Genomic DNA, 21,624 nt, shown 5'->3' on the forward strand with positions numbered 1-21,624 from the left:
GATCTAGGCAGGATTCCACAAAATCTTAATTAGACAAATATTTGACCCAGAAAAAAATGGATTCTGCTGAATTTCATCTGTTGTTTCTCTCGTCCCTTTGGAATCCTTTCTGTCTCAAAGGACTACAGATCATGGGGCCCTGGGAATATGCGGCCCTGGGGAATACAAGACCCTGGGAACATAGTTCCTTGGGAAGATAGGACCTTTAGAAAACAGGACCCTGGGGAATGTAGCACCCTTGAAATATAGGACCCTGGGGTACGTAGGACCCTACGAACATAGGACTCTGGGAATATAGGACCACAGGAAAATAGATACCCGGGTACTCATTCAAATCAAATCAGATTACAGCGTGAATTTAAACATACTGAGTTTATGGAAACTGAACGAAGAGAACTTGACAATAAATACAATTTTACACATGGCTCTGCCACATTTTGGGTACAGCTGAATGGGAGGTCTAACTCAGTATGCTATCCACAGCTCTTATACTGACCTACAGGATCCCTCTGATTCTGGTGGAGGACCTTGCTGTTACTCCCATCCATGTTGGCCATGTTAATGGTGTTGCCATCTGTCCAATAGATTTTTCTGTGTGAAGAGGTGTGAGGTGAATAGTTAGCGGTCCAATTAGCCACAAGATATAATGAGGTTTACAACAATGATTGTTATGCTGTCATTAAGTGAAAATTGAATGTGAGGCAATAGATTTTGTTCCACCTATAAACCTTGCAAAGATCTGCACAAACAATTCAAGATTTTAAAAGATGTTCTCTTTACAACAACACGTCTGTGATCCCGCTTTCGTGCAGGTGAGGTTTGTAGTCAGGTTTCCTAATACATGGAATGCATTGAAGGTGAGGTACTGATGAAGTGCACAGACTGCTCTAATCTACTTACCCTTTAGTGGGGTGCACTACAAGGCACCTTGGCTTATCAATGCCATGGATGATGGAGGTCTTCAGAGACCCATCAAAGCGAGCCACATTGATTTGTGACTCGTCATTTTCAGAGCTGAGCCAGTACAAGTTCCTGGAAAGCCAGTCTAAAGCCAGACCGCGGCAGTTCACTATGTCTGTCAGGCAGAGCATCAAAAAGCTGTCACACCCATGCGCTTTACAAAACTAAAATGTAAATAAGATCAGTAAATGTAAACAAATTTTATCTAACAAAAGCAAAACAAAGGTACGACTGAATATACTTAGGTATACCTAAACTTAAACTCATATATTTACTGCACCTTCCAATCATGTCAAAAGATAGGAAATAACTAATTAATTTGCACGATTAATGATGACAAGTAATTACAACAATTACTATAATATAATTAATAATAAGTACCACTCCATGACCACGAAAAACAAAATCTCTCTGGGGACACTGCTGTCTGCAGTACATTCTACTCTTGCAACAAGTGTGTGTGTGTCCCTGCAAATCAATATTGGGTGGGACACATATATAGAGTAGCACGTACTACACAGCTTTGACATTGCATTTTGTATGGATGTCTGGAATGCACCCACCTGCAGAAATTATGGTCTCTAGCTGGGTTCCATTGATGAAAGCCCGTTTGATGGTTTGAGTTTTGATGTCAGCCCAGTAGATCCTCTCCTCCTGGGCATCATAGTCCACCACCGTGACATCATCAATGTCTGGCACTGTTAGCGCCGTCATGACGTTCATGTAAGGGTTGTCAATGTCCACACCACGGATTTCAGACCGCCGCACATACAGGAGGAACCTTTTCAACACTGATGATTAAGAAATTAATCATTCAAGAAAGTGCATCATCGTGTCCATTGTGTCAGATCCAGAAGAAGTGGGATAATAACAGGTTTATGCAAATGTTGATGTCAATCAAAAGTGCAGGAAGTCCTATGTAAAGCAAAACACCTCTCCTGTTGTTTACATAGTATCCTATAATTTCACTCTGACAACATAAAGAGAAAGCATGAAAAATGAGGAAGGTGTTCTTTCTCACCAAAGCAGGACTGCTTGTCGGGTGAAAGCTTCATCAGGTGTGGACAGGTGCAGGATGCAGTGCGGTTGTAATTGATGAGACACAGATGTGAACAGGGACCACGTCCATCATTCTCTTCACATGGGTTAGAGGCTGATGGCAAGGGAGGAAAGAGAGGGAACATTTCAGAACACTCAGCACAAGAATCTGAGATGGCAAGCAAAGCGATACACCAGGATAAATACTGGACACAAATTGGACTAAAACTGTTTGTAATGTGACACGAAAGGGCTTTCTGATTGTGCCACTGAAAGAAAATGCATACCTTGAAACTGGGAGTGGGCAGTATACCAGTTTCATCACTGTCAAAACTGGTGTCATATTTTGTCATGACATGGATACTGTTGTTAACGTGACAAGTGTTTTAGCATATATCATGCACTTTACTGTGGCTGCAATGACATGCGAGTAGAGGGCTATGCACACTCATAGAACAGCCGTAACTACTAAAATGCTATTAAAGTAGATAACGCTGACTCCAGTCATGGAAAATGTGAAAGGTAACATTCGAAACAAAGCACGCCAATTTCTTGGTTGTTGCTGCAAGAACCAAAACAAAAGTCTTCATCGACTCCCACCATCCGAGGAAGTCTAAACTGAGCATATCCATGCAAGCACAGGGGTGCACACTACCACACATACAAACATCAATGAACATCCGTCCACTCTTGACACCGTTTTTTTGGTGATTATGTGGAGCACATATTTTGTTTATCTGTTTTTGTTGCCATATTGGTTTTGAAACAGTGACAGCAGAAATCACATTTTGAATTTTCATCATTTTTTCTTTTCTAAGATATGTTGCTTTACATTGTTAATAGGCTGAAAAGAGGTACAAAGGTGTTTTGAGTGGAGTTTGTAATACCGTAATACATTGCAGTCGCTGTAAACCAAAATAAATACACAGGAAATTTAGCAGGAGGAGCAGGAGAACCAAAACAAGGAGCTTTATTTTTAAAACTTTGTTAAAAGATGAGTGAAGAGCAGTCAAACTCAACATTTAACGTGGGTTTTCGGTTGATCTTTTGTTGAAATGGGTCTAAAGCGATTAAGAGAGGTGGAAATAAAATAGAAAAGATATATTGTTTACTCTGTCACTTGTCAAGAATTAGGGTGACATTATCTCAGTTACCCTGTTACTGTAGGGTAGCAGGATATCCAGTTTAAGACCATAAGCTGCTCACAGTTTCTACTACACAAGCACAACAAGCTGAATTTCAGCTTAAGTAAACAGTGATCTTACAGGAGCAATACATTTGAAGGAGTCAGTTTTCACAAATTTCTTACTCTGTTCTACTCAGAATAAATCACCTCAGCAAACCTAAAGAAAGTCACCCACACTTCAGTTATTTCCATCATGCAAAAGTCGCATTTCATGCATCAAAAACATCAATTTCTTCATCTACCCTGGATGGTTCATGTCAAACAAGCTCATTCAAAGTTCATTTCCTGGGCTCCTTCAGCAACACACTGGAGAGCCCCATTGCATCACAAATGTGGCTTATTTAAGAAAAAATCCAGCTCTGTCTCTGCGAGCTGGAAACAGCACCCAGCTGACTCAGTATGCTAATAGGGAGACATCTGAACAGCGCTGCATTCACCCGAATCATGCTCTTGAGGGATGACAGGCAGCAACAACAGAGCCAAGGTGTTTGTTTGCTCTAAACTGTCAGATGTATTTGCAACAAATAAATTAAAAAATGAGCCCACTGCTATGCCAAGGCAGTAGAAATGTTGGTACGCCTTAAAAATAAAGAAAAATGCTCATTTTCAATGCAAAAGTCGTGCATTGTAGTGACAGTACAATTCAGTATGCAAGTGCTTCTTTCCACTGAGAGACCTATGTTTGTTGTACTTAATTATTTCAAAGATTATTAGATTTGTCATGATAATTATGGTGTGGTTTGTCTGCCTGCAAACTGTATATGTTGTAAATGGCATAAATATTGTTAATGCCAAGCTCTGCAAACACTGAAAATGACAAGGATGACTGTGAAAAGACCCTGTTGAATTATACGCAGAAACACATCCTTTTGTCCTTCATTCACTTAAGGGAACAAGGACAAAAAGGAATGACTATAGGAGCATGTGTTATATTAATAACTATGCCACTGTTTTCCAATATGCATCAATATTAATACGATATTATTATCTTAAAAAAGTAATTCCCTCTACTTTCTGCTGTTTAATGGTGCAATGGATACACATGAAGATTTCTTTGTGATGCTGACACGTAATGTATTTACAGGTCACTTATGCCCCCTGTGGAGGTCCACTGTGGCACCTGCAGAGTTGTTCCCAAGACCAGCAGCATACTGGTGTTCACTTCCCCAGACTTTATCCACCTTTCTTTTTCTCTGGTCCAGATGTTCAGGGTCTAGTGAAGCAGCTCTAGGCCTTGGTTCTGGCTAGAGTGGATAATAGCCAGCTCCCCTCTGTTGAGCTTTTTTAAATAGGATTAGGCACGCTTACTGTCTTCTTTGGGAAAGCAGTCCCCTTTGCTCACACTTATCTATGGTGAACAGTCATGAGAATGCAGAATGCTGGATAGAAACAAGTAAATTAACTTGTGAGAAACTGGAGAAGCAGCTGAATCACCAAATACAGTAGATGCAAACCCGATTAGAACCATAATAATGCCTTTTTGAGGATGGTGCTTTACATATGCAGAAAGCTGAGTGGGATGAAATCGAAACTTGGCACTGCTGAAAAAGGCAATTGTGATAGGAACTGATCCATCAATTAGGTGCCCCTGGTAAACATGATTTAAATGTTCCACAATCAAGTGTTTAATTTTAGAGGTTCTGCTTTACAAATCAATCAAAAATCAATTTCAAACAACCTATTTACTTGGGGGGGGGGGGGGGGGGGGGGGGGGGGGGGGGGGGGGGGGGGGGGGGGGGGGGGGGGGGGGGGGGGGGGGGGGGGGGGGGGGGGGGGGGGGGGGCACAACAAAGGCAGTTGAAAACAGATTTCATGTCATTAATATCAGCTTGGTAATGTATCTTGCAAGCTGTTCTGCATATCAAATAAAGACTGGATTACATATGTAGGCCTTCAGATAGCAAATCAGCAGTATATCTTTTGTGGTCACATTCCTGGCTTACATACCATCTCACAAAATTGATAACCTATTCCACTGTGACAGATACAGATTCAGAGGCATTGACTGAAAAGAAACTGCTGGTAATATTAATGAAGTTTCAGAACTATTTCATATATTTCATGTCACCACAACACATAATTCACATTACTAATTGATTTGATTGTTGGATATGCCACAATTACTCATTGGGAGATGTGAATCTCATTCTGCAGCTCCTTTTGTTCACATTCAGTAAAAAAAGAGGAAAAAGCTTTAATATAGTGCTATGAGCCAATTAGAATAATGTGGATGGTGAGAAAAACACATTCAGTGCTACCATTAACTCAAGCTAGCTAATTCTCTGCATGAGTACCTTTGTCATTCAGACACATGCTTACTGATTGACAGGCCAAATGAAGGCAGAGGCGGAAGCAGAAATTAATTACATTATGCTGCTTTTTTTTCCCCACTAACATGACAATGAATTCTGTTTTAAAAGATAATTTATCCTTAGTCAGTATCCAGTAAAACTCAAGAATTGTAGCCAAATTCAATCTGAATTCTTTTCGTTTACCCAGTGTCAGATGGGATGTCATGAGTCTGTACTATAAACCCATTTCGTGCACAAGTCTAAATATACATACCCAAAAAGAAATGGTTACTTTTCTAAAACCGTTTTAATTTATGATACTGGTCACTTTTGAATGGCAATTCTTTGGAGGGCAGAATTAGTGTAAGTGATGCAGAACTAAATTTGCAGTGTTTCCTATACACTATAAGTAACCTGTGTCGAGGTGATACTATCATCCTAAAAGATATAGAAGATATAATTATGAGGCTTTGTTGTTTTAAAATGTATAACTACTACAACATACATAAGCAAAGTAATGTCTATGCTGCAAATACTGCAGGAGAGCAGAACTGACAAGTTTACATGGACTTGGTGCCAGCTGACAAAGTGTACTGTCCCTTTTCTGTGAGTGTCTGATACAAAAAAGCCACACAAATTGTTCCCACCTTGCGGCTGCCTGCTGGGGTGGAAGATCTGCAAGTCAAACGGCTGAGCACTCGTCTTCTGGATAACTGTCACATTCTGCCCGGTCCACTTATTGGCTCTCGCTAAAGTGTTCGTCCTCCAGTCCGTCCAGTAGACATTGCCTCCAAAGAGGGACACGGCAAAGGGATGGGACAGGTATTCGTGGCCCCTGAGGATCTCAATGACCCCACTTCCATCATAGAGTGCAGAGAAAATGGCGTCGGAGCTGTTCAAAAGAGACCAACACAAAGGGCCATATCAAAGTTTAAACTGCCCTTCAAATGCTTTGAAAGGGAACAGTAGAAGCAGGCAGATCAAAGTGTAACCCACCAGTCCTCTGATGGAACTATTAAATTTCTCAAGACCCACTTAAACCAAATATGGCCATTATACTAAGACCTCTAAATATTACATGTCTTCCATTATTTAATGCCTACTGGGAAAATGGAGATTCAAGTTACATTTTTACTCAGGGAATGGTAAATCTTTTGCAGTACAAAATGTAGTACATGTATTAAAAGTTCTAAAAGGTGTGAATGCTTCTACACACAACATGAAAACTCTAATGGTATACCGTGCATCTGTCCAAACAATCCTCTTCTCCAAATGATCCAGAGTCAGTCCATTAGGCCACGCGCCGATTTCCATGTCTTTGAACACAATGTGTCGGCCTCCTCCACTCATTGATGCAGCCTCAATTCGGGGGAAAGTAGCATCCCAGTCAGTCCAGAAGAGGATCCTTAGGGCAGACACCCAAAGGGGACAGTTAGTGCTGATGGTTGACTGTTTGTGTTAATGAGGACAAGCAGCTATGTACACACTACACAATTTTAATGTTTTCATAGATGCACTAAAAAGGGCTGTTAGAAATAATAAACATCTGAGAGCAATTTCACAGCCATTTGTACTTGTCAGCGCCATTATACTGCAAAACACAGTAATTACATACATACTATGCTGTACGCATAAACACAAACAGTGGCAGTGATGACTGTCCAAGAGCAGCACCGGCGACCCAGTGCAACACTCAACATCTGTTTATTATGACTTTTCACTGCTCAATGAGGCCTAAAAACACCGTCATTGATGTGACCATCAACAAAGTCCTACTCAAACCCAGCAAACATCACCTCTGTCTTGCGTTGGTCCACAAAGTCAGCTACAATGAAGGAGAAAACGGTTGCTCGAGCTTAAATCACATCCTGACGACACATAACAGTGTTAGGAAGAAATATCCTTGTCCAGATCAATAGTCTTATTCACTTGATAAGGCCTCCCTGATCAATGACCCACTCCTTTGAGTGGATTCAAGTAATTAGATTAGAATTATTGCCCTGGAATGGAAATGCGCCTTTAGGCACCAAAAGCACCCATTAATCCTACTCTGTACAGCCATGAAATGTAGTCATCCTCCCAAATGTGAAAGAGTACTATAGGAAAGAGTGCATGAGCAGATTATTCATGTCTTAAGAGTGTTAAATTGATTTTAGGAATGTCTGGGTTTTGCTTTAATCTGAAATATACTGGCCACAGTATACAACCACTGGCTAGTTCTCAGATGTATTTATCCAAAGTACTGAGTCAGTTTTCCCCTGTATAATTTGTACAACTGTATATCATCTAAAAGATGCTACATTCTGTGGATAGGCAGAGCATAAACTGTTAACTGTTGCAGAACATACTCCGAGAAAGTAAACAACTACTTCAAGTTGTATCTTTATACGTATACAAATGAATCAAACTGAAAAGTACCTGGATGAACCAAAATTTATCCCTGGGAGTTTTTTTAAGCAGTCAAAACACTTTGTTAACGTGAATAAACAGTGTTACGAGAAGTCACACATGGGCTGATGCAACACACCTGGGAGACATTGGGAGAGCAGCTGCAGATGTTGAGTTGTGCCAAGATGATCCAACCTAGACTGAACTGTTTGTGGGCTTCTTTTTTTTTTTTTCAACCATAAAATAAAACCTTAACAGCCTACACAAAAGAGGATCAGAGCAGCAAGAGGCAGCTACCATCACCACCTGTCTTGCATGAGAATGTTATATGTGTGGTATATGTGGCTACAAGTGAGTCAAACCTCTTTCCCACAGACCAGGCAAGCAAGCTATACTTAAAATGGCAAACAGGAACATCAGAACACCCAGGGGCCGGACTGTTCAGTTGTGGGCATGTGGCAGTTGTCTGCAGTAGGCTAATGTTTGGGACGTAAACATAGGACTCAATTATTGTGAGAGGCATGCCCAATAGCCACATGTTAAGATGATACAACCCGCTGACATCTTTCCAAAACTGAGTGTAAAATTTCCTCAAACATTTGTTAAAACAGGATCAAAGTACATCTTACATTCAACCCATCATGCAGACACACAAACAGACTAGTGATGCTTTTATGACCTGTCCGGGATGACTCCGATAAATATTAATTTACTTTTCATGTCAAACGAAAGACATCACATCCATTTTTAAGGGTGAGCACAGGGCAATGGAGGACTAATGTACAATAATGTGTATGTAATCATACCCAGTGTTGGGCATGAGAGAGCGCATTCATTGAAAACTGAAAAAACAAGTACAAAAGTCGGTCACATTGACAAGGATTTTGAAACAACATGTTGAGTTAAGGCATCCGACCAGGCATGGGAAATATCTGCAAATGAATTACAATCACAAGAAATCATTAACAAGGTGTAAGACTACAAACCAACAACCCAAACTGTGAGAATATTCCTCTATACTTAAATGTCAATTTTCCATGAGCTCAGAAAAACAGCTTTGTGACAATGTATTTTAACCGAGACAGTCTGAAATAGTTTATTAGTGTCAGAAGCACGACCCATAAAGGAACACTTAATCCTTCATTTTATAGGAAAAGTTGGCAATACAAGGTTTTCACTGGACAGGCAGGGTATGAACAATTGTAATCTGAAATATAACTAGTAACTAAAGCTGTCAAACAAATGTAGTGGAGTGAAAAGTACAATATTTCCTCTAAGATGTATGTATCAGCACCTCGACTGTACATGAAATTGTACTTCAAATGTACTTAAGTGAAGTATTTGAGTAAATGTGCATTGTTACATTCCACCATGGACAAGTAGAAAGACATGTACTTGGCTAAACTGTAGGAGATCTGCAGCTTTTGCAGCTCCAAAAAAAAGAAAGAAGAAGTGAACATGGACTGAACTGAAAATTCAAACTTGTCAAAAGAATGTGAGCTAGTTCATTTTAATCTGTGTGAACTTTGATTTAGCACTTGTGAAGCGTGAGCTCGCGCAACACTGATGGTACCTTCAGGTGCATAAAGGATCATGCTATTCCACCCACTCTTCTCCACCCAGGTGCCGTGACCAACCAGTGGAGTCACAGTGCAGTGACATGGACATGATCCTTCACCAGCTTCATAACCTATTTGCACTGAAACACACTGTGAGTTGGGTTTGTTGGGGCGCCCGGCCAAAACAGAGGCATAGCTGCTGGGAAATGAACCTGGGTCGCAGTGGTGGGTGAGTGCTTTTCTCCACCGCACTCAGGTGCCCCTAAATTTTTAAAATCAGTATCTCTCCTGGCAGAACTCATGTCTCTGACTTACAGCAGCTGCTGCTAAGCAACAACCCTTATCGGCACGACATATTAAAATTATATTCAACAGACAACAAAAGGGTTATACTGTTTTTCAGAAAGAATTCTAATTTCATTGAACTTTCAGATGTTTTAATTTTTGTATAAAGAAACCCTTCAGAAAGTATGTGCACATAGTTGTACATGTGAAAACACAAAAAGAAACAAAGTGCAAAGGTACACCTATTGCTATATTCCAATCAACTCTGGTAAAATGCAATACGATGAAAAAGAAAGTGATAATGAGTAAGTAAGTAATGACACTCACTATTTCAATAACACACAATAAAAAAAGTCACATGTGTACACATAAAAAACAACCTTGTATTAAACAACCACTGCGTAGGATTTTGTAGAATGTAGAGGTTGCAGCTTGCAAACTACTGAATAGCCCTCACCCCTCCCCTCCCTTTTCAAGCGTGCAGGATAACCTACGGTGGCCATGAAACTTGCACAAAATGCAACAGACACTCTCAGTGTGTACAAGCGTGGTAGTGCCCATGGCAGACTCCGTGGAGGAGGACCTGCTCCCTCTGTAGATACAAATAGCTTATTCTAAGGTAATGAAAACACATTCTAACTTTCAGGTGACTATACTACATATATAAAAACATATGAATATTATATTTAATTTCTTCCATACTCTGCCAATAGAGCCCCCTAAATCTTGCATAGTGTTTTTTAAATGTGGTAATAATTCACGTTAATTATTTTCAAGTTGAATTATAATGGTGTCACTGAAACCATTAACATTGCAACAACAGAATGCACAGTGGAAAGAAGAACAGTGAAAATACTGTAGAGCACAATGTGTTTTACACTGTATTCTACAACTGGATTTTTTTTTCAATTAGACCAGTAACAATGCCTTTAAAAGACTACGAATTCTGACTTATGCTTATGCTGACTTCAATAAGAATTGTTCATATTTGTCCTGCACTGCCAAATCAATTTAATACAAGTAAGAAATAACACCATGATCATTTCTCATTGATTAGATGGGAGCACATAAAAAGTCTGCATGAATACAAATCCCAGCCATGCATACTAGATATTCAATGAGGGATGGTCCTGCACACACACACAAATATTTTGAAAATACTTTTTTTAAAAACTGACACCTGCGTGAAAATAACTACAGTAATTCAGGGCTGACAATAATTTTCTGTTCGTTCCACAAATCACCATCGGTCAGTGCTTTTGTTGAACATCTGTTTAATCTGGCTTTGCACGAGTGGATAGTGGACTGATGGCTGCTCTGTGCTCACATTTGGATATCATGATTCAGATGAGACCTGCATCTCCACAACTATGATCCTAACCCAGGATTATAACACTTTCAGTCCTGAACTAGGATGCTTTGCAGGTAAGGTTAATTGGTGACTCGCATGTAGTGTGAATGGTTGTCTGTCTCTTGGAGTCAGCTCTGTGATTGACTGGCAACCTGTCCAGGGTCTAATCTGCCCAGCCCCCTGAGACCCTCTAAAGGATAAGCGGGTTAATGGATAATGGATGTTTATCTTCAGTTAACAACAATGACAAAATGCTCAACAATTATGATGTATTGTAATGTGCTTCCCACAAGGCTCTATAACACCATTGACTGTTCAGTAAATCTCATTAACAGATTAAAAAACAGAAGAAAAACATAAAGAGTTAAACACACACATATAGACACATACTGAGCACCTCCAAAACGCACACACACAAGGACTCCACATACACACGCAAACATGAAATGCTTGTAAAATTAAATGTTTCTTATTATGAGATATCTTCCAAACTCTTACACTGTCCAAAACAACGTACAGTTTCAAATCCTCCCAGGTGTGTAGCATCAGTGGCTAATGACGAGTCAAACCAGTTACCTCCAATATGACATTGTGCAAGAATCTAATTGAACAGATTAAAATTATGGTAACACTTGTCATGGCAAGTAAAAGAATGTGTAATCGACGTAGCTGTACCGGAAGCTGTGCTTTCTCTAAAGTCCTGCTTGTTGACTGCGGGGCAGAGGACAGGCTGCTATTTCAGCGCCACAGATCAATCTGAAAAACACTCTCTCCATGTCTCTCAGCGGGATAAACAACCAAGATTTAGAAAATTGGCCCCAAGGGGAATGAGGCACAAATAAACACACAGCATATTTTGGCTTTTTGTTTGAAGGTCTTGCTTAAAATGTTTTAAAGAAAAACATGGTAGGGCAGTACAGCGTATGAAGCAGAAGCAATGGTAAAAGTATTAGCTACATCAGTTGTCATTACTGGAATGGAGCACACAGCACTGTTATTGATGTACTCTATATCTGCTGCCTTAATGGGCCTTAACACAGCAGACATCTTCATACATCAAGGCAGATGCGGAAGTGAGAAATACAAGGAGGTTGTAATTTTACTTTATTCCAATAATCGCAGTGCCTGATGGATAGCACATCTACCAGCAAGCTCTGTAAAGTAAGTATGTAAAACTTAAGTTATATAGCATCATTTTAAACACAGGTTACAAGATGATGTATATAAACATAAGTACAGAAAAAGAAAAAAAGAAAAAACACAGAAATTGCATGTATGTGTATGTGGGAGTTAGAGCATAACATACCCCTGTCCTGGGTCGAGAGCGATGGCCCGTGGATGCTCCATGCCTCCGGCAATCAGTGTGGTGCGCATATCTCCGTTAAGCTTGGCCACCTCAATCTGGTCCAGATTGCTGTCAATCCAGTACAGTTTCCCTGTGATCCAGTCTACAGCCAGGCCCTCTGGGGTGGCCAGACCATGCTGCACAACCACCTCGATCCCTGTCACCCCTAAAACAACAATATAAACGACAAAATAGCATGACTATGCAGCACTAACTGACACCGTGGTCAAGGGCCGGCATCGGCGGTTGGTGTGTCTTTACCCTGCTCAGGAAGACATTCTCAAAGCAAAAGAGGGACCTCAGAAAACTCCTGAGGGAAGCTCTTCCATTGAAAGAAGACTGCTTTCTTCCGGGTTCCATTAAGCACGGTAAAAAGGTTTTCCCACAATATCTACAATCTGGCTGTTTACAATTATTCTCCAATGCCGAGGCTTTTATGTGCGTCTCACAAAAGGGTGGAATAGGTTCAGCTAAGAGGTGATTCCTACAGCTCCAAGGAGGGAAATATAGGTAAGGGAACCCAGTGAATGTACTGCCACCCACAAAAATACAGAGCCAAGGAAACGTTCTGATTCATCATTTTATGAGGGGGAGATACTGTACTACAACCAGCTGAAGACTTCTCGTCCTGTAGCATTTTTCAATTCTGGTCAACCTTAGATAAATGTTCATGGAGAGACAATATCAACTCACTGTATCAGAGCTGAGTATGTGTCAAGACAGTGGAAGAAAACAGAGCATTATCACCGGCAGTATCTTAGACTTCCATTATAGCTTTGCGAGTACAGATGAGGAAGACATGGCTCTCTTTAGCCAATACATCACCGCAGTTTGAATATTACTGCAATGTTTGTGCACATGTGTACTTGTGTATTCACATACCGCCAGACTCGGAGAGCCTTCCCCTGTAGATCTTATCCTCCACCACGTCTGTCCAGTAAAGGAGGCTGTGATTAAAGTGGAAGTCTAGTGCAATGGTGTTCCTCAGCCCCGGCACCAGCAGGCTGTAGTCCCGCTTATGAAGGTCTATTCGTCTTATCTCGTGCCGGATTGAGAAAATGATGAAAGCCTCAAATGGATCTGGCCCAGGAGAGAGACAGGAAACAAGCACAGTATTTGTTTTTAGGAGTGCCTGCCACCTAGGGCAGAGCAATGTTTTGAAAAAAATGTCCATCGTTACCAGCTAACTTCTGAGGAAATACTGTAGCCAAAAGCTGCAAAATAACTCCCCAGACATAATAGTTGCATAAAGGTAGTCAAGCAAAAGCTAATAAGACTTTTCCTCTTGTTTACGAAGAGCATGGGTTGCTAGTTTTAAAACAAAAAGTAGAAACATTTATTGCATTTGTTTACCATGGTTAACAAAGCCAACAGACACGGTGTACTTTATTGCATACCATTGAGACCATCAGGCCTTTTTTAACAGGAGAAAGGTATAAATAATGCATGATGGCTGAATTCCATTTAGCTGCTTGTGTTTCGGGGTCGGAGCATTGTGCATGCTAGCTTACTGTAACACAGCCTGTGCTTGTCCAACCATGAAGTCAAAATTTCTGCTGGGAAAAAAAGGCACATTATGACTTTTGTATGTGACACTGTATAACTGCTGCTAGTCTATGCTGCAGCATTAACTGGTAGAATTGCTAAACAAATGATGTTCCTATCACAACAGCAGGGTTATACTGAATGACACTGGCAATGTACAGTTTAAGTTATTTTGATAGAATTCCATCAAGACATGTTGGAAATTTATTACAGTGGTTTTGTTTATATACAACCTGCCTGGGAATTTAAACAATTGACCTTAATTTAGTTCCATATGTTTATTTCACTCAGCTCTCTCTCTCTCTGTTGATCCACTGTGTAGAGGACATTTTCAAAAGCACCTCTCTGGTTTATACCACCATGCAGTGCAAATTTATATGCATCAGTTGCTGCCAAACCAATTTGTTGCCAAACACTTTGGGAATCAACACATTACATTTTTCCATTTTCTGAAAAAGTAGATACATTTGTTAGCAGTCTCTTCTGCGAAATACATTTTGTAGAGTCTCTAAGAAGTCACTCTATCTGCTGACAAGTCCTAAAGCTAGCAGTGGTGCATACTGCATACTGAACTTCTCTAGCCTCCAACACTGAGGTTTCGCTCAATCAGTTAGATTATTTCTCCTTCTGGGAAATGTTTGTTCAACTACAACCTGGATTCGTCCCACATGGAGAGTTGCACACATTCAAACTAATTCATCAACGCACAGAGCCCACACACAATCTTTCAAAAATGGCCTTTTTGCAAGTCTTATCTTCACGGCACTCTAGACTAAATCATACTTTAGGGAACAGAGCCGTTTGCACACAGATGCAATTAAAATTGTGTCCTTGCTTCATTGACATTTTACAGTGTTGTAACCAAACTAGCTAAAATGCTACCGGAGAGATTTTATTACTGAGGTGTGCAAAGGGAAAGGAGGAGCGGATGTGTGTTCAGGACTCACAAAGAATCCAATAACACCTCTCTCAAGATTAAATTGGAATGTTTGTGTTTGTATGCAAAATTTGATTTATGATGAAGCTGTAGAATTCTCATCCGCTTCCAGAGAAAATTGTGTATTCTTTCCCTGCGTTAATGTAAGATTAGAGCCGCAACTGCCATCAATCTTGGAGTGAAATAGAGAAGCAAGTAATCAAAACGAGGTCCATAAATCTGAATGTGACAAGCCAACAGCATCTGTGTGTAACTACTGTATTTCAAGCGGTTACGGAGCGTCCTCGTCAAATAGATTATTCAATAACACAATAGCAGAAAGTTAGAATTTTTAATGTGATACTACATTGGCAAAACATTTGTGTTTGTATGGGATTATGCCTGAGGTGGATTTCTGCATAACCGAATGAAGTAACAAGGCACTGCTGGTTTGAGAAGGGAGAACACACTTCCTTCACTCAGCATCAGTACAGATAGAAACAGACAGGACTCATCGCCCAGATGCCTCTTCAGATTTGAAATTGATTGAATTTGACCTGACAGTACCCTAAATCACCATCGATTACTATTCTTCAGACCACCTCTCCACTTTCTTAGAGACTAACACAAGGACATTCTTGTGCTGCAGTTTGACTTTTATTGTTTTCCTTTCCAGTTTCTCTATCTATGTGTGAATCTTGCATTAATATATAATACTTGGAACTAATTTTACATTTTTAAATTTTTCATGAAAGGCACCAACACCGCGAATACAGTCGAAGAACAATTATTCTAACTCAGAATCAAAGAATTTAGAGTTACTAGTATGCCCTAGGATAAATTCTAATATTACTGCAGACACAGAACCATAGCTACACACCCTCAGGACAGCCAACAGCATCACTAAAACAAACATTAAAAAAAAAAGCTAGGCTCTGTTACCTATGCTGTGACAGCTGTCTCCGTCTGGGTCGAGCATCCATCCTGGATAACAGGAGCACTTGACTGTGGTCTTGTACTGCTCACACACCTGGCTGCACTTCAGGTGACGGCTGCAGTAGTCCACCACCTCGCACGTCTTGTTGCTGGAATCCAGGTGAAGCCCAGGGGGACAAAAACATACAACCCCTTTCCCTGGTGCCACGGTGCACTGGTGGCTGCAGCCCCCTCTGGCCACAAGACACATATCTGGGGTGAAGAAAGGCCAAAAAATCTCAGAAACTGTACAGACACTGCAGGAGAGATTCAGATTTAAAAGAGCATTTGAAAAATACAGCATGTGCTGTAGTTAGGTACTAGTATCTTACCGAGCCACCGCACATGCCCTACCAATTGGCAATAAGTGCATGAACTCTGAAAGGTTTTATGTTTGGAAATAATGTCACGAGGAAAACATGTTTTCAACTCAAAGCTGTGTGTGTGTGTGTGTTGTATAATGACAGAGCCTTCATGCAGCAGGCTCTACCTGGTTTCACATGGAGGTGAATGGCTTTTATTTCCATCACTGCTTCAAAAAACTAAACAGGAAACAGAACATTTTGCACTGTTCCATTCAAAAGTGATATAAAGACAGACATGTCTTAACTTCACGCTCCTTTATTCTGTTAGAAAGTTGCTTTTCTGGCCTAGACGTCTGTCTTGTATTAGAAGCTGCCAGGTAAAGATGGAAAGGTATATTGGGGAAAATAAAACTCGTCTGGCATGTCTTTTCCATCTTTTCAAGGTGGGCACAAACAACATAACACTCCATCGACAGCGGGAGAATGGAGACTGTGGTCACAGTTGTTAATGGTGGGTGTGAGCCCTGCTGAGCTGGTGCAGATCAGACCCTTAAGGTGCCTCTGAACACATAATTGTCTACAAGCTATGATAACACAGACACTCAAAGGTCCTGAAGCCCCCCCCTGAGGCTTGGTTAGTGATGCTCCAGAAAATGAACCTCATGTTTGCACTGCTCACTTTAAGAGATTAGATGGCTAGGGCTAATCACATGAGATCCCTTTCTTCCCTCTGAAGGCTGCTGGACAAACACTTCCACATTTGCCACCATCAGGAAGCCAGAGTATTACCTCATGTTCTGTCCATTCGGTCTCAGAGACAACACATACCTGTTCCTTGTCAGGCTCTAAGGTGCTATATGTGGAGAAGAGGATATAGCAGGACCCCACTGGGGAATGTTCTTCAAAAGGAGTTGGTGCAATTTTTGTGAGGTGCCTCAACAGGTATCATGTCCTGGACTTCTAAGGTGAAAATTGGAGGATGTGACTGTGCTTCAATTTTTCCAATTAATTGCAACTCTAAGCTGATAAAAAGTAAACTAGGAATAATAATAATTATAAGATATATTTAAGTGAAGAGGTGCACAGAAGAATGTGCTGCAGCTTTCATTTATAATAAAAATTCGCTTTATTGATTTGTTACTATTTTGTCTTAAACCAGTGTCACTAACTCCAGTGTCTCTAGCCTTGCAAGAAATGTCCATAACAGAAACTCTGCAGACTCCAAGATACCTAACAGTCCCTGGAAGTCTTTTTTTTTTAATTTACTTTTTTGTCTCCTCACTTTAAAGTTCTTCTTCACCCAAAACATATATTTTGAGTATCAAACACTAACCCCCTGTAGGCTTGAAGAGTGGCTATAAAAAAAAATTGTTGTTGCTGCTATGGTCAGTTTGAATGTTCATGTACACGTTTTTATAGCTTTGAGGACAAAACAAAACTCACATAAACTACTCTTGAGTCTGTCAGCCAAAATGATGACTGGGACATACTGACCACCCAGATATATGCTCAACAGATGGGAGATTTCAGTATGTCTGCCTGTCTGCTGATTATTACTATTGACTATTGGAATGTTTTGTAACCGACACAATTCAACTACTATAGAAACTTTTTACAATACTGCAAACCATTGGGGGATGAGTGAGTGATAATCCATCCACATACTTTTTGTGTACTTTCAGTCAGGGGTTTGGAAGGCCCTGATTACGGATAATCTGAAAGCTACCGTATACAATATCTTTACATACGGAGTTTCTGAGTTTGTGAAAGGCTAAAAGGCCAAAACAGAGGAACATGCTGGATGGGCTACCTTGCTTAGCCTGCAGCAACCATGACCCAGACCTGGATTAGCAGATGAAAATGGATGGCTGGATGAAATTCAAAAAGATTTTTATTTTTTTTTTTATGTTTTAAGGCTTAGTGGGGAAGAACTTGACTGGGCTGCACAGAGCCCTAACCTCAACCCCATTAAACACCTTCTGGATGAACTGGAGCGCCGACTGTGTGCCAGGACAGTGCCTAGCCTCCAAAGTCTTATGGAAAGTCTTCCCAGAAGAGTGGCAGCTGTTAGAGCAGCATATTAATGTCCATAGTGGTGGAATAAGATTTTCAGCAATCAGATGTGTGTAATGTTCTGGTATCTAGATACTTTTGGCCGTGTAGTGTATTTGAGCAGAGTATCACTTTTAGCATTTTACAGGATGACAAAACAAAACGAACAAAAAAGAGATGACATGCAGTAACAAAATAAACGTTACCACAGATGGGTCCTTCATCCGAGCGGTCTGCACAGTCCACTTTGCCATTGCAGATTTTATCGGGGGTGAGGCAGACAGAGGTGTCGTTGGCACAAGGGTACTTGGGTGGCTTACAGACAGCAGACTCACAGGACTCTTCATCTGAGCGGTCTTCACAGTCAATGTCTCCATCACACACCCAGCTCTTTGTGATGCACTTCCCTGCAGAGAATGAGGTGTGAGGCAGACATTAACCTTTTTTTTTAACATTGACAGTTCCAAGTTCAGACAATATTCAGACTGCAGTACAGGTAATTTAATCTCATAATGGTTAGCATCCATATGAGGGGAATGATGGGGTTCACAAAAAAGTTCCCTGTCTCAACTAACTGAAATTTAAAATTTTGTGCCAGCATTTTCCAATTTTGGATTAATGTTTCATTACTCAGCTGCTCAATCATGTGATCCGAATAATCATTGGAGAGCAAAAATGCTGAGCCTTTCCAAAGGAAGCCTCAACCAGCAACAAACTCTCAATTCTGTGCTAAATGTGCCAGATGATGAAAACATCAACACAAGTTCAATATTCCTTAAGATGATATCCACAGTAGAGTGTAATTTGTAATTCCCTCACTATTTAGATTAGAAAGAGGTATGTGAACCACTGAGGGGGTTGGAAGAAAAAAATGTGGATATCAGTATGTATCATTATTTCCACTCTCCCAGGTTATGCTTGGATTACAGCATGCTAGTATTCCAATTTTTTTTTCCATCAAAGCTACATCATTATATTTCAAAATCCCACAAGTGTATGCTATTGATTTAACCCTTAATTTTCTAAATGCCTAACACGATGCCAGTGCAGTTGTACATACGAAAATATAAACTCTACATGTGTATTAAAGTGCACAAGCTTTCCCATGCACAAAATATGGATGACACCTGGGGCACAGAAATGTTGCCTCTGAAGAGTGTTTGTGGTAATGCACATGGAAAAGGAGGTTAATCATTTGTATAACTGAGTTAACAGTGATACTGGCAATTTCACCTTAAATGTCACAGCAAGAAAACCAGACAAATAAAATCTGATGAGTTTTATGAGTGTATGTATCCCTAGAAAGAGAAGAAGGGAACAGGATGTGGATGAAGATGGACATGAAAATATGACTTTATTCTGTAAGTGGGAGGCACAAAATTACTTCTGAGTGGGCTTATTAAATACAACCATGATTATTATTTTGAGTAGGAAATACATTTTTTATGTTCTTTCCAAATATAGAAAAGCTCCATCTTTAATTCAACAAAAATGCAGCATATTCACAGATGGATTTCCTACAGAGCTGGTAACTTTTCTATTTATGTTGGTCCCTCCTCTATGCATGGCTGAAGATTTATTTTTAAATAATGGATGTGTAAATTCATACTTGTCTTGTTTTTTTAGTTTGCTCATCATTAAAGTTGCTATTTCAATAAAGATGTTAATATTTATTGGCGTCCTCTCCATGTTTTTGTTTTCTAACACAGAAGATTTCATGCATAAAAGCCTAATATGATACATGCTCTTGTTGAAGTTTCATTCTTGTTTATTTTGCAAGATTTCTGCTGAATTTAGTTGAATTTCATAATAAAGTACAATAAATAATTGCTGCATTGCACCTTTAGATGTTTATCTAAAGCACCCATAAAATGAGACTCTGGAGCCTGCAACCTGCATGTGTCTTCCATATGAATTAATTAAAAACTTCACTGAATATAAAGGTTACGCATTGTCACCGTAAGTGCAGACAGAGCCTTTATCAAGACGAGTGCTCTGAAGTATGCATGCATGTAAATCAGGGCATATGTCCATGTAACACTTGGCTGACACCTAACTCCATGAGAAACCTAATCTCCTACCATTCAGGAGAGATGCTGCCCTAGAATAGCCAGTAGCTGCCAACACAACTAGTCATGGTTGACAAGAAGGCAGTGAAGAAGAATTACTTTGCTACTTGCACTGTTCACAGCACAGAGCCCTTCTCTAAACCATCACAAACATATTCCAAGTGTAATACAGGGATATGGGTAGAGGCAGAAGTGTACCTAGTTGCATGCCCAAGCCAGCCTGCTCGTGATATTGACGGGCTGTAGACACTGACTGGTACAAAAACCTCATCCATTTTGCCTGAGGATGTGATCCTGGACTGAAGCTGTAAACAGGGGAAGTTCTGTAACCCTGAGAGGGACATTCCCAGACTGATCAGTAAGCACATAATTCAGGGCCTGAAACAGGAGCTGCTCCTGTAGAACTGACATCTCGCTTACTGCCCCATTTGAATGAGACAGGTTCCCCCCAAAATGGAGAGCTACATTAGTCAAAGTGGTAGCACCTATAAAGGACCACACAAAGAAAACATACAACATTAAAATCACCATCTCCAAATGCTTTCTTCAACATTACGACACTACGTGTTGACCTGTCATTAGGCAAACAGGTCGAAGCTCCATTTTTTTCAATGCCAAAATTAATATTTTATACTCAAAATCAAGCATATTCAGAATCTCTTCAAAAACCTCATCAAATCTAATTCTTCATTTAACCCTTTTGGGCTTTAAGTGTCCAATTTAGAAGTTCAAAAAGCCTGCATGTACAGGAGTAACCATTTCATCTCTCTCTTATTAAGGGAGTACATTCTCAATTCCATTACATTTAAAGGGAGAGATTGGATGGTCCATTTCTATAACACGCTTACTGTGTGTTCAGCTTTTCTTTGTTTGAGTTTTCTTGTTGTTTTCCCTGCATATCTTTTTCAAATAGACACTTTAACAAATGAACCTGTGTGTGGGAGGTTAAACCAAGTATGTTTTGTTTTGTTCAGGAAAAAGCATCCATATTCCCAGCATTCAATTTGGGCATAGGTCTAGAATGAGTCTTATATTTTTGTTTTATCTAAAAAAAGAAATACAGCTCTTTCTCCCTGTATTCCATCAGAAATGTTAAGATGGCCCCTTTCAGAAACCCTTTTGAATATTGTTGGAGAGGGCACTCTGCTCTTCTGGGGAGGACAGAGCGAACTGCACCAGTGCACAAGGGTGTGACGCTGCAGTATTAGACTGAATAATAATTGTGTGGTCTAACCAACCCTTCACCACGCAGCATTGCCTCCATTCTTGATAATGCTGTCAAGGGATGAGCGGAAAGCTGTAGAGCTAAAGACAGAAAGCAAATGAATCTTTCTCCGACCTTCTGATTTTTGCTGCTGA

The 21,624-nt window shown here is 40.3% G+C and overlaps 1 protein-coding gene across 1 annotated transcript in view; it reads right to left on the reverse strand.

Annotated features, from left to right (window-relative positions):
• The window catches only part of lrp1bb (low density lipoprotein receptor-related protein 1Bb), a 243,376-nt gene that overhangs the window by 83,868 nt on the left and 137,884 nt on the right, over positions 1–21,624 (reverse strand). The window contains exons 22-31 of the mRNA XM_041951416.1: positions 18,403–18,603; positions 15,807–16,052; positions 13,286–13,483; positions 12,365–12,569; positions 6,716–6,880; positions 6,123–6,367; positions 1,982–2,113; positions 1,524–1,751; positions 901–1,075; positions 497–591 (exon numbers count right to left, since the gene is read on the reverse strand). Coding sequence (XP_041807350.1) covers positions 497–591; positions 901–1,075; positions 1,524–1,751; positions 1,982–2,113; positions 6,123–6,367; positions 6,716–6,880; positions 12,365–12,569; positions 13,286–13,483; positions 15,807–16,052; positions 18,403–18,603 — 1,890 coding nt within the window. The remainder of the gene's footprint in view (positions 1–496; positions 592–900; positions 1,076–1,523; positions 1,752–1,981; positions 2,114–6,122; positions 6,368–6,715; positions 6,881–12,364; positions 12,570–13,285; positions 13,484–15,806; positions 16,053–18,402; positions 18,604–21,624) is intronic.

This window comes from Chelmon rostratus, chromosome 13 (assembly GCF_017976325.1).
Source record: "Chelmon rostratus isolate fCheRos1 chromosome 13, fCheRos1.pri, whole genome shotgun sequence".
Classification (NCBI taxonomy): Eukaryota; Metazoa; Chordata; class Actinopteri; order Chaetodontiformes; family Chaetodontidae; genus Chelmon; species Chelmon rostratus.